At 48.9% G+C, this 13,594-nt stretch overlaps 5 protein-coding genes across 5 annotated transcripts; 2 read left to right on the forward strand and 3 right to left on the reverse strand.

Moving 5' to 3' along the window:
• Positions 1–21: 21 nt before the first annotated feature.
• Positions 22–2,578, reverse strand: COCMIDRAFT_27588 (uncharacterized protein; the record flags this gene model as incomplete). Its single annotated transcript, XM_007691247.1, has 2 exons — positions 22–2,445; positions 2,567–2,578. 2 exons carry the CDS (start codon positions 2,576–2,578, stop codon positions 22–24), a joined length of 2,436 nt encoding a protein of 811 aa, XP_007689437.1.
• Positions 2,579–3,188: 610 nt separating this feature from the next.
• COCMIDRAFT_99255 (uncharacterized protein) lies at positions 3,189–3,641 on the reverse strand (the record flags this gene model as incomplete). The annotated part of the gene is made up of 1 exon (XM_007691272.1): positions 3,189–3,641. One exon carries the CDS (start codon positions 3,639–3,641, stop codon positions 3,189–3,191), a length of 453 nt encoding a protein of 150 aa, XP_007689462.1.
• A 351-nt stretch (positions 3,642–3,992) lies between these two features.
• On the reverse strand, positions 3,993–5,015 carry COCMIDRAFT_99274 (uncharacterized protein; the record flags this gene model as incomplete). Its single annotated transcript, XM_007691273.1, has 2 exons — positions 3,993–4,754; positions 4,806–5,015. The coding sequence occupies 2 exons, from the start codon at positions 5,013–5,015 to the stop codon at positions 3,993–3,995; spliced, it is 972 nt and encodes a 323-aa protein (XP_007689463.1).
• Positions 5,016–5,470: 455 nt separating this feature from the next.
• Positions 5,471–6,496, forward strand: COCMIDRAFT_99264 (uncharacterized protein; the record flags this gene model as incomplete). The annotated part of the gene is made up of 3 exons (XM_007691274.1): positions 5,471–5,833; positions 5,891–6,064; positions 6,110–6,496. The coding sequence occupies 3 exons, from the start codon at positions 5,471–5,473 to the stop codon at positions 6,494–6,496; spliced, it is 924 nt and encodes a 307-aa protein (XP_007689464.1).
• A 5,196-nt stretch (positions 6,497–11,692) lies between these two features.
• COCMIDRAFT_27591 (uncharacterized protein) lies at positions 11,693–13,027 on the forward strand (the record flags this gene model as incomplete). Its single annotated transcript, XM_007691248.1, has 3 exons — positions 11,693–11,722; positions 12,046–12,422; positions 12,694–13,027. The coding sequence occupies 3 exons, from the start codon at positions 11,693–11,695 to the stop codon at positions 13,025–13,027; spliced, it is 741 nt and encodes a 246-aa protein (XP_007689438.1).
• Positions 13,028–13,594: the final 567 nt, after the last annotated feature.

Here is a 13,594-nt window from a genome sequence, read left to right on the forward strand (position 1 = left end):
TCAGGTCTATGTTTCAAGCCCTCACCCCGATTCCAACATATCAGCATAAAGATTCAACGCACTCCCAATCACGTCCACAATCGCCCACGTTTCGGACCCTCTAAAAATCATAGCCCACACCCTCAGCACCGCTGCACTAAGCTGGCGCATGAAATGCGGCGAATCAGCCGGGACATCTAGCTGCAGCGCAAACTCCGTTTCATCAAGCATACTCTTCACAATCGCCACGATTTTGTTCTCGTCTTCAGTCAAGGGCGGATCCGGGTTGGGCGTTGCAAGGGCTTCAAACCATTTACTCATTAGATATGCGCATTCAAGCGTACACAGTGAGTGCTGGATGCTCCAGATGAAAGATTGGGTTTTGGCAACGAGACGGTAGCCGATTTTGATAGGGATGGAGAGGGCTTGGGCGGAATGCAAGACTGCTCTTGTAATTTTCGGGGACCGACGGATTGCTGGGCCGGCGCGGAAGGCGTTGGCGATTAGCACTGGGTCTCGTGTTTCGAGGGCGCGGCCTGCGGTGTCGACGTAGAGGCGGATGTAGGCGAGGCGGAGGAGGGCGGTCGAATTGAAAGCTACAGGGCCGTTGTGGTTCATGGGATCGAGAGAGGATTCGGGGTTTTTGCGCCAGCCGATTTGCCAGTTTCGTAGGGCGTTTTCGAGGGACGCTACGTCTTCGGTGCTGAGGTCGCCGGGGCCTTCGAAGCGGCAGCGGGCTACTTGGCGGAGGAAGAAGATGTGTTGGATCAGGGCGTGGATCAGGGCGTAGTTTCCTAAGGACGAGTTGACTTCTGTGACGCCCCGGCCTTGCTTGGTGAATAGCCGCTTTAAGGCATCTTGGAATAGCACTTCTGGGATTTCTTTCTTTCGGGCTTCTCGCCACGAGGCTTCGGTTGATGCTCTGAACTCGGCTTCGTTGCAGGGCAACGTAAGCTTAACTTCGCTTGTTAGCATAAATGGTGGAATGTTGTAGACGATGCAGTGTAGATTAGAAAAGCCGTAGACGATAAACTTTGTTCGCTTGACAGTTTCTCGGCGGATCCAGTCTGCCCAAGATATGTCGCTGTGGAGCGGTTCAATCTCGAGCCCGTCATCTCGGATGAGTGTTGCCAAGATACTCTGGATGGCGAGCGCTTCTCTTAGAATTTCTTTATGCTTGGCCCAAGTAGATAAAGCCATCAGCAGGAAGAGGGCCTGGGCGGTCTGCATGAGATCCTCTCCTGGAACAGTCATGTCATCTGATGGTAGGCCGAGCGGACCAGTGGTAGAACCCTTGTGCTGAGGACTTCGCGAACAAGACTCATTCTCGTAATTGTTTGGCGATGTACAGCTTGACGGCGAATGGTACTGAAGCTTCACTAGGCGTGCGTCGCGCCTCCTGATTCGCTCTGTCGCAATTGCCTTGCTGATGTTAAACAGCTCTACCCCCTTTTCGCCTTCGAACGTATACTGCGTTCCAACTGCAGCTAGTGCCAACAGCAGCTCAACCGAACAAGTATCCACAGAAATGGTTGATATATGGAGCAATGGCATGTGTTCGTGGAAGCCGTTGATATAAGCTGCAATATACCTGCATAAGGCTAACCGAGTTGGGAGGACAAAGTCGGTAGGTATGACAGAGCAGAACTCAGTAAGCATCTTGAGAATTCTTTGCCGATCTCCATGTGATATTTCGGAAATTGGCCTGTTGCGTGTGGATGGCTCTGGTATTACAGGCTCTTCTGGTTGCAGGGATGGAAATCGTGACCCAAAGCGCGAGAGCGAAGGAGGCTCATCAGAGTGAACCTGTCGCCAACCAGTCATTGGCGCTGTGGTTCTGCTAGGATCAGATATCAATTGCTGGTCATAGCCAAGCGAGTCGGGTGAGAAGAATGGTATGGGCTGTTCAGTGTTGATCAGTGACGAAAAGTGGTACGAGTCCAGCGGCTCACTATCTAGGAACACAGCAAGACTGTCTAGCGAATTTGATATTGTAGATCCATAGAAGCTATTGGCATGTTCCGTCGGGACAATTGTATGTTGGGTTTCTACTGTCGTAGCAATCGTCTCAGGTTGGGAAGGCAGAGGTGTCGGCATTGCGTGAGCAGCTCGGTCCACCATATTGCCATGGAGTGCCTGGTACTCGGCAGCCATTGATAGCGCGGTCAGAGAGTACCCGCTATGTAGGCCAAACGTCATGGACGCGTGCGATCTCGAAGGCTGGTGCATGGACGACTGCACATCCACAACAGCTGGCGAAGCCATCATGCTGGATATTTCTGGAACTGGACGACCAGCATCGATGCTCGACCGAAGTCGTTTGTTGGGGCGCGTCTCTGCAGGTGTGTAGACGCTCTCAGCAGGGGATTGGACATGATTCTGCTGGTTGTCTTGGCCCTTGCGATGCGTGAGCCGCTCATGGCGAACAAGCAGATCACTTTGATCCAGAATAAGCCATGCGAATGTCTAAAGAGAATATTTCATACCTTCTCGTGAATGAATAGCTGCATTCTGAGCAGCTAAAGGGTTTTACGCCGCTATCTTGAAGCAAGTGAGCAAAAGTATACGATCTGATCAGGCGACTTACGAATGCGCTCATGTCGCTGCAAATGCTCAAGCCTAGCAAAGGCACGCTGGCAGTGTGGGCACTGAAAACGCTTCTCTTTTTTGCCAGGTTGGGCTTGGGTCATTTGCGCTTCGCTAGGGGCAGCTTCCATGGAGAGCCTAGTAGAGGAATTCCGGTGGTCCACACGGGATCAGTCGCGATTGGTTCAGTTGATGGCACCGAGATATTGGAGTATCCTCAAGGCACTGTATGGCATTTGGAGATTGTGGGAGAATGTATGACACGGTCGGATACGGAGTGCAGCAGTGTGGGGAAGAGAGACGGAGCACGTAGATCAACCAGCTGACATGTGGGGTGCAGAGGGAGCCGGCAAAGCCACCAATCAATCTCGCCACGCAGTGGCGCCGGATTGAGTTCACCTATCACGGCACCAGAAGATTGAGGGTTTGACAAGAGGCTCATATTGTGATAGTCGAGGGTCTGGCTGGGGGTGATGACGACGATGATGATGATGATGGATGTTGGTTGCAAGCAGTGTTTGCAGCTCGGATACGCACGTGAGGTCGCATCGCTGCTAACCACCCAGTAAGATACAGGAAAAGATAACACATCCCACATTACCCCCACAAAGTAAAGCTCCCGCTCAGGCCCTGGCGCTTCTATTGCCCAATTCTCGCGGCATCTCGCCCTTTTCTGCCATCTCATTCAGAACCTTTTCGGCCGTCTTCATTGCGTCCACGCCAGCTGGCACGCCGCAGTATGTCGTCGCGTGGATAATGGCTTCGCGGATTTCGAGCTCAGAGAGTCCATTGTTCCGGGCTCCTCGAACATGGACAGCCAGCTCAGGCGCACGATTGAGCGCCATGAGCATGCCGATGTTGATCAAACTTCTCTGCTTCTTGTCGAGACCGGGACGTGTCCACGCGTAACCCCAGCACATTTCAGTGACGAGCTCCTGTCCGGCTCTCGAAAACTCTGTCGAGCCATTTTCTAACGCACGGTTGACGTACTCGTCACCCACGACGCTTCGTCTCACCTTGAGCCCTTCTTCAAATAGCTGTTTGTGTAGCTCGTCGTACTTGGGGTCGGTCGACATAATCGATGCACGGTTGGGACGGTGTTGATGGCTCGGTCAGGTAGGTTTTGCAAGATCTGCCCTTTTCTGTAATGACTTTTCAAAATCAAGGAATGGCTTTTACTCTGGAGATTTACTGTAGTGCGATGGGAAATAGGTCGGCAGGATTGCGACGGTTCTTCAGAGAGATCAATTGACGGCGGACTCAGGCCATTACCCCACACAAGTTTCCCCAACTTCCCCAACTTCCCCCACCCTGTACTATGGAACATCATGACTAGCCACAGAGAAACGATGCACCCTAACTTGGTTCTTCTACGGAACACCATATGTCATACACATTATGGAGCCTTCTTACAAACAACCTGCCACTCACGTCCCATTCGACTTAGCCTGCCAGTCTTCCTGCCCGCCGAGATAGCGATAGACTACACGAGAATCCAAATCTCTGCAACGCGGGTCATTGGCAGCTTCATCATACGTCTTGAATCCAACCTCACCCAATACGTTCCGAGAACCCACTCTCTTTGCCATGTCCACCGCGAGTCCAAAGTCTTTGCGCATCAGCTGTACCTTGAAGCCCTGCTTCCACCCTCCCGAAGACGGTGCCTCTGGGTAGACATGAGGAACAGGACAGAATTTGTCGCATATGGCGTTTTGAGCTGTACCTGCAGCATACACCTTGGCCAGCGTACGAGGGTCCAACCCACTACGCATGCCCATATCAAACGCTTCGGAGCAGGCTATTGCAATTATGCCAGAAAGGTAGTTGTTTGATAGCTTTGCTGCGAGACCAAGAGATGGTCCACCACAAGGTATCACTTGTCCACCCATAAGACTCAGTAAATAAGTGAGGCGCCCCATGTTCGCATCCGACTCTCCACAGCCCAGGAAGAATGCGATTGTGCCTTTGATTGCACCCACCACACCGCCACTAACTGGAGCATCATAGAATGCTGCCGAAGGGAAATGATTTGTAACGTGTTCTTTCACTGCCAGACTTGTTGCCGTATCAATTGTCGAGCAATCGATAAGCAGCTTGTTCGAGACATCCGTACTGCATACGCCATTGGCGGGGTCGAGATATACAGATCGTATATGCGCACCCTCAGGTACCATTGTGATAATCGTATCCTACTTATCGATTAGTGACGGTCGCATGAATTCTAGGCTCAGCATATTTACGGCTTGTTGTGCGACATCCTTAGCGTTCTTCCCCTTCAACACTCTGTTGGGAAACTCGGCACAGACGTCGTCTACCGCTTGTTCGACAACATCATACACCCATATAAGCGAATCTTCTGGCAGCTTTCTAGCCAGGTGTGACAGCATCGGTGTTCCCATGGCACCCAGGCCAATGAAGCCGAGCCTACTGAATTCGTATGGTTGCGGCATTTGATTCGCGTACGGTAGAAATCGCAAAAAGGTCGGGGGTCAATATCGGTTGGTCATAAATTTCTGAAACTTATATCGCATTAGAAAATAAAGCTCGGAGCAATAATGAGGATTTCCTGGGAATACAACACAACACGTACGCCCACTTACCTAACTCGTAGTGGCTGGCTAGCAATTAACAAGGTGGGGCACAGTTCTCCAACCGTCTCTTTCAATCAGCTTCCCCCACATCATTATACGCAAACTCTGACGCACACACCAGCATTTGTGGAACAGATGAGATGAAGGAATGATCACCTGTGCGATATTTTTCCGCACTCCTGTTCACATAAGGCCGTGTACTGCCCTGTTGTTTGCCACCAAACAACAACGAAAAAGCAATACTCATAATAAGAGTACGATATCCCGATACTTCAGCGAGCTAATTGAACCGGTTCTTCGAATCTAGGGAGGATATGACTGCTAGCAACACATGTCACAACTTTCAGCATGAACCGACAGCTGTCGTTTCAGTTCATGCTCTATCATGTGGCCACTTTTCACTCCCAGAATACCAGTTTGTGAATCCTGCTGCACCTGACGCTCGTCGAGCTGTTCCTTCGTTGGCATTCTTGATTCAGCACGTGAATCGGTATACCGGAAAACGAACGCGACTCGTCTTCGATCTTGGCTTGAGAAGAGACGTGAAGCGCTATCCACTGCCAATACAGAAACACATCGAGACCAGGCAGCCAATGACCACTGATCCGGACGTTACCAAGAGCCTTGCAAAGGGCGGGCTTACACCAAAGGATATTGACTACGTAATTTACTCACATGTAAGTACATGTTGATGGAGTTACGCTCGTGGATGGTGAGTGACTTACTTTTACCAGGTACATTGGGACCATATTGGAGAACCTCGAGACTTTCCAGATTCAACCTTCGTCGTCGGACATGGCGCAGCTACTCTGCTCAACGACACTTCTTCTTCACTCCGAGGCAGCCATTCCTTCTTCGAAAGCGACCTCTTGCCGGAGGGTCGGGCCGTGGAACTACCCGAACCTATTGTCTATGGATTGAAGAAGCATGATTCGGGCGTAACCATTGGGGAGATCGATCTTCATGGGCCATGGCAAAGTCAAGGCTGTCTCCCGGAAGTTCTAGACCTTTTCAACGACGGGTCCCTTCTGATCGTAAACGCACCCGGACATCTTCTCGGACATATCAATCTTTTGGCAAGGACTTCTCCAAGCCATCAGATCTACATGGGCGGGGATGCCTGCCACGATAGGAGAATATTGACCGGTGAAAAGGAGATTGGCGAATGGAACGATGCACATGGCCAAGTCTGCTGCATACACGCCAATCGGAAGCAAGCCAAGGAAACTATCGATAGAATACGGATTTTGGAGAAAGAAGGGGTTGAGATAATCTTTGCCCACGACACTGAGTGGGAAAACGATCCGGCGAACAGGACTAGGTTCTTTGGTGCAGCGTAAAATATTTTATGCAAGTAATATTTATCCCATGCACAACTTTTTTATCCATTTGCAACTTTAATCAAAGGGCCCGAAACTCTATCGTTCCAACAACCAGAAATTCAATCGGGCAATCTGCGATCTTTGGCGCTCGTGCTTCGCGAACGAGCAAATCGTAAGTGTTACCGAACCCTGTCGGTCTTTTCCCCACATTTAAGAGTTGGGGAAATGTGGGGCGAGCCGTTAGTTGGCTGAGCTCGCCTGCCGCGGATTCCGACTCCTTTTAGGAAAATAGGGACAATATTGTAGATCGATTGTTGCCCGTTTCCGTATTCTTGTCCTAAAACGGATCACAGGGGGTGTTCATCCAATCCAATGGTGACCAAACCTTCTTGGATTGTTGAGACAATTCGGCCCATTCCGAATCATAGTCACAGGATATGAATGGCAATCAGCGATCTTGATGCCAGTCGCACATGGGTACCGACATACTCCCTCTCATTCCCATAGGCACAATTCGCCTTCGTCTCGACCGCTTTCATTAAATTTCCATTGGGATATTTCGGTTGTAAGCACGACCCCACCTTCTCTTTCGCCCACTTTCTTTACCCCACCTTCCCTTTCTCCCACTTTCTCTACCCCACCTTTGGAGAAGATGGTACTGTAGCATCGGGACTTTCACGTGCTTAGAGCTCGGCTTCGTAGGTTGACAACTATGCGATATGAGTACAATGCATTTTGGTGTTGTTATCATCCTGTATAAGTGACGCATCACGATACCGCTCTACCGATAATCGGGGAAATGAGTTGGGGAAATAAGTCCCAAGAGTAACGATGTGCGCAGGGAAGACAGGAAGATGAGCAGGATGCATGTGAAATTCGCGGCTTCATAGAAATAACCCCGATACAGTATTGTCACGGACGTTACACATTATGCAGAAAGCTGGAAAAACAAGCTGTTTGTTCAGAAAGTCATATTTTTTAAGTTGTAGTGGCCTTTTACTATTCCAATTTTTAACTCGATCACAAAGCAACGGAGCACTACAACGCACGAAATCGCATACTTATATCTAGTCTTATTTGCCTAGACTTCGTATTGTGATTGGTAGTGGGTAGTAAAAGTCATTTATCGAAGGGAAGAAAATATAGATGTTACTTTCGTGACCAAATGTAACATCTCTGTTCATAAGATGTATATCCACTACGAGTTGAGCTTCGGTATCAGGTAGGATAGTAAGAATAGAACCATATACCTAAATTAGTAACTCAAATGCACTCAGAAGGGGGTTTAAAATGCATCTTGGGATACTACAATTTACCAAGCCGTCATCTGCCATAAATACATCCAAATACAACAATGATTTGCTGAGCTGCGTTTTTCTGACAAATTTCACATTGGAGGCAATAATTTTCTATCTGGCAACATTTTGATGAGCCCACAACAGTTAGGATATTTTGCTCCTTTGCATCAGGATGTCTGAACTAATGGACACTTAAGTGTGAGAAGGCGGACAGTAACCGCGTATGAAATCACACAGACCTTTTTCGTACATGATGACCAAAAGAACACGAGGTCAATAAAGGCAGTTTCAGGGGAAATACTAGCTTTCAACCAAGATACCGTGAACAATTTTTCAGTCATGACTCAGCAGTGACTACTGCAAGGCCACTGCATCGCTATCATCGACCATGTCTTTTTGTACCAACAAACACAGCAGATAATAGTCCAAGATAGATACTATAATAGTCTGCTTAAGGTACAGGCTTAGCAAGAACCACCGTGGTGATCACCACATCGAAGGTGCCACAGATAGCTGAAGTTAGACACCACGTATGCACGTAAATCTTTGGCTACATCCTCGGGAGTAAAAAGATTAAGGAAAGAGAATAAAGAGGCTGGGTTGGAGGCCTGGCATGGAAGAAAGAAAAAACATAGATCTTCAGTACCAGGTCTATGACGTGGATTATTCACTGGGAAATGCCGAGAAGCTTCGGAAAGATGGGTTGTAAGCTGAGATAAGCATACTCTCGAAGGACATATGCAGCAGAGCTGAATCAAACCTTCAAGGCATGAATGTTGTACATATACACAAGTTAATTGTGTCCGAAAAGTCTCGGGAAGGTATGATAAAAGTTCATTAATCATCACAGGTGGATCTGCACTAGATGCAAGCACAAATTTTGCAGTGAGGAGAGGAGGTTGCAAGTACCAAGTAATCATGTTCAACACCAATTCGTGACCTTCCTCTTCCTACACAAAGACCAGATGTACATCCTCACTGCCTCCACAAGACGAAATTAGGCATCCAGCACCCACACGACCCACCCATCCACCCAACTTCATCGCCCCTCCCCCACCTCTTGATAGCATCAACCTTGTGCCGACCAGCCTCACGCTCTCCCTCCATCCCAAGGAACGTCGTATGCACGATCTTCACCGCCTGGCATATTTTATGATACTACCTCGCAATCGGACCCGCACTGCGCAACAAAAAACTTCGCCGAAGGCCCCAAAAAGAAAGAAAGGTAAACCACCATGTTCATTGCAGAGCGAGTGAAGAGTCACGATGTCGATCCCGCAAGAGAGGACATGTGGTCGCAAAACATATTTCCATCATGCAATGCAGAAGGGCACGGACACAAACAGGCAAAAGAAGGCGCAAAAAAAAACGCTAAAAAGTTTACCCTCACCCTCCTTGTTCGTCGTCGTGGCTGTCCCCGCTGCACAAGTCTCCGAACTAGACGAAAGGTGTAGTCACGCGCATGGACCTTTTATCTAGCCGCAGATCGTCCTTTTGACGTGGCTGTGGCTGGAGGGGGTGGGATGATCGACAACCAGTTGGGGAGAGGGCGAAAGATGAGATGGGTTGAGGGTCTGCAGACTAAAAGATCCGGTAAGCGGATAGTAAGCGACGGACCACCCCATCGCTAGTGAGCGATCTAGCTTGTAGCCTTGTTAGCGCAATGCACAAACAGCTGCTAATGTATGGGTGTGGGTGTGTCTGTGTGCCTGACTATTTCATTTGTTTTTTGCTTTCGCAGTACGGCCAGCAATTTGAGAGATAGGGTCTGTTGGGTCTGGCAAAAGAAAAGTACTTTGTTTCGAACTTTATGCCTGGCCTGCACTAGAAGGAAACAAGAAATTACATCTTGCATCACGAAAGCAATATAGAGGCGCAGACCCAGTTTTTATCCCTCTCATTTGACCAGGTCGGTTGGTTGTCATGGCTTTGCGAGGGCGAAAGGGGGTGAAGGGTTCAATCCTCTGGCTTGTCCTGCCGTGTGGTGTAACGAAGGCTGTGGGCGTTGAGCAAGCCCAAGTTATGCAGCCGGCATACAGGGTGTGGGGTCGAATGGATTATGCATTTCCTCACATTTGGTCTTGTCTTTGCTTGCAACCTAACGGAGTGTTCATCCAATCCATACTGTTCTGTATTGTGCTGGCTGAATCTTTGCGGGTGTTACATGGGTTAGGGTGGAGATGTCCAATTATGATAGTCACCCTGGTATTCTGCCTAGTATGAATCAGTCTGGAGGATGGCTGTAGTTTCACAAACACTACTGATATAGATGTCCGAAGACTTCCGAAGACTTTCGGATGGTTATCTTGATATCGTGATTAGGTCGAGAAGTTTACTATCTCGATGTTATCTAAGCGACTTGCAACCCACAACATTCCCATTCACGTCATAGCAGTCTGTGTACTACGGGCCGTTTCGCACTGTCAGGCGATGCCGAAGGGTGTGGATCACGCGGAATTTCGAATACAAAGGGGTGGCTGATTACACGCCTACACCTAGGTGTAGAGTACGATCTCGATGATAATATCATATACCCTGTACATCGCGATACACATCGACGTCATTGCAGTGCCCATTCTCCGAGAAGGAAACTCCCGTTTCAAAGGTGGTGTACGATCCTGATGGGGTACCTTGTAAGGCGTTATAGAGGTGTAGTGGGTGGCTACGAATTAATCTCGATCTCGATCTCGATCTCGATGATAAGAAGCACATTGTAGGCCACGCTATCCTCGAACGCTATTGCAGTGTGAGTGACAAGGGAACGCCCGTTTCACAACTGCCAACGATTCCGATGTTCGCAGATCCTGCGGCGTAAAGGCGTATATTGAAATCAGATTGGTGGTTCCAAAGTGATCTCGATCTCTCCATTCTTCGATCCCGATGACAAGAAGCACACATGTAAACCGCCTTTTCCCGTCATACCGACAAGCGGACCGGAGGTTTCTTAACGGTGAACTGCGTCGATGCTCCTAGACGACTGTTTGTGCGTCGTAGTGCGAAGTAGTTGAGTTGTAGTGCGATGTGGGGTAGGAGTTGAGGCAGAGGTGGTTGGGTTGGGACTAGATCGCGACGATGCCAGGCACAGTTTCTGAGAGACACCCCTTTTCCAATCGAAAAGGATTACCGCATGGATGTATACGTACGAGTATTGGATGTTTCACTTGGGCTTCGATTTCGATGCCCTGTAAACCTGTTTCTCACGTACTCAGGCATCGCTGGGGGTGGGGGTTGTCTCAATCGCCAGTACGCATCGATCGATCTCTATGAGATCATCAGTGAAAAAGTAAAAATATGGAAGATGGCGTCCATCAGAACCACATGACATGGCCCGATTAGGGATGCGGTGTTATTGGAAGTCCTAAAGCGTCGTAGCACTTCCTATACGTTGGTAGAAACACCAAATTGGCCAAGTGATACACAATTTGGTGGCACACCAATGGGTAGAGGTTGCAAAGTAAGCCTCCCACGACACCCACGTCATGTTCAAATCTCAAGGCCTGATTCGCTGGGTTTGTATCCCTTGGTGCTTCCCATACATGAGCGAATCAGCACCACTGTTATGACACCTTTCCTTCCACACCCATTATGCTCAGTCCTCTTCCCATCAAAAGCACCCAGCCGCACCATTGACAACATTATCCAGCGAATCCAGTCACATGCAAAAGCAACCCAAGCTCAACACATTTGCTCGCTACAGCACACACGGTACCGCAATGATGAATCGCACAATACCCAGAGTTACGATGGATACAGAATTAGGCGACGACATCAATTCTTCTTACAATGCCATAGACATGTTCTTCCTCACCAATACAAGAATTCCCCGCAACACTACCCAAACTTAAAAAAGAAATACGTAAACGACTGGGAAAAAAAGAAACAACCACAGCAAAAAAATTCCCTCGGAGTAACATCGATGACTCCACGGGCAAACACCACAAAAAAGGTAAGCGAGAGCGAAAAATATCCTACCCGTTGCAACCGCGTAGAAAAAAATTACGGGAAGGCAAAGAAACGCCAGGCGAAAACGGAGGATTACTACATGCATGGCGGAGATTTTCTACGCGTGGAAGATGAGCAAAGGACGGAAAATATCTAATCAACTCCACGGGACGAGAGACATGAATTCTTACCGATCAGAAAAAATCCCATCTCTCAAATCCCATATCACAAAAGCCATTGCACGAACCCGTCTCACAAACCCTATCGCACAAACCCCATCTCCCAAAACCTCATTTCATAGTACACAACTAACTCTAACCTCTCCAGCCACACTCCCCCACCCCTATCCCCTCACCACCCCCCTCAACCTCAACCTACTCCACCTGCTCAAAGAAATGCTGCACAAACCCCTGCATCGCCGGCCCTTCCTCTTCCACCCCTAATAAACGACCCACATCACCTACACCCCCATTTACGTACTATTCGAGCATTTCGAATCCATACCTTGGACCCAAGCGGCTGCGTTGTGCGCCACAGAACCTAAAGGTCCATGCGCCACTTGAGTATCCGCGACAGGAAAGGAATGGGAGGGTTGACAAGGGCAAGGCAAGGGCGAAGATAGAGATGGTAGGAGGAGGAAGAGGAGGAGGAGCGCATATGATGAACTATACGAGGTCGAGGAAGAAGTGGAGTCATGATACTGTGTAAGTTTTTTTTATTTCCTTACATCCCCTATACTTACTCTGGTTGCGTTTTCCCGACTTTGGAAGTTTTTTTTTAAAGTTTCTCCAGCGATTCATGCGCGCAAACACCGTTGCGTTTCCCCCTCCCCCTTTTTTTCTTCCCCCTCCTCTCCGCTCATGTGGAGAGACCACGAGCGTTGTACACACACACACATGCGCTAAAGTAATGTGTAAGAAAGTTGCTAAAAGTGTAACACCACTAACGTCTTTTTTTTTGCCGCTAAAAATATAGTGCTCGCATGCGGCAAGAAGATAATAGTAGTAGTATACGTAATACTGCTGCTGCTCCCGTTATCTCCCCGCCAGCTCCTGCACAGCCGCATGTCGCTGTCGCTGTCGCTTCCCCGGCATCCAGACGCGATAGCATGGAGCCCGAAGCCCAGAGGATGAATATAACGCCACTTGCTACTGTGCTGTCACCGCAGCCGCAGCCGCAATCACCATCAGCTCAGCGCCAAATGCAGCATTCTGCGAATGAGAGTGGAGAGGAAGTTGTAGAGAGGGAAAAAGGCAAGAGCAAGTTGCACCTCATGAAGCGCATTTGGAGTAGTCTTACTCGCAAGTGAGGGAAACTTTGCCCAAACATTATTTCCTGTCGCCTTCTCCAGCTCAAGGTTCTAGACCTACCTCTCTCATTCCTCTCTGTCTCTTGGGGGGTTTTTTTTTGCATCGAGATAAGAGAAGTGATACAGAGACCTCCGGTCTAGACTCCCGTCATCATCATCATCATCATCACGAAGCACGCTGCCAGACTCAGTCACAAAAAAAAAGTAAAAAAACAAATGCGATTTAGAATCTTGTTCCATCGTGGACTCTGGTTATGTTTTGCCAACTGAGGACCAAACGCAGAAAATCACGACACGAGGTCTAGCCCCAATGACCCTTTTTGTTTCTCTCGTTCTCGGGTTCCTCTCGTTCCGCTGGTGCACAGGAAGGAAAAAAAACCTCTATCTGGCTCGTGTCTCTGGGTGTTGGTTTTCTTTGCGTTGGGACCATCTGTTGCGGTGAAGGGAAAGGGAGGGAGGGAGGGAGGGTCGCGAATCACAAAGAATATTTTATCATTTCATCTAGGCTGCCCCGTCGACACAGCAGTACTTTTGGTTGGTGTGTCTGTGTGCTATGCGTACGTGCGT

Source organism: Bipolaris oryzae (genome assembly GCF_000523455.1).
Source record: "Bipolaris oryzae ATCC 44560 unplaced genomic scaffold scaffold_95, whole genome shotgun sequence".
NCBI classification, from domain to species: domain Eukaryota; kingdom Fungi; phylum Ascomycota; class Dothideomycetes; order Pleosporales; family Pleosporaceae; genus Bipolaris; species Bipolaris oryzae.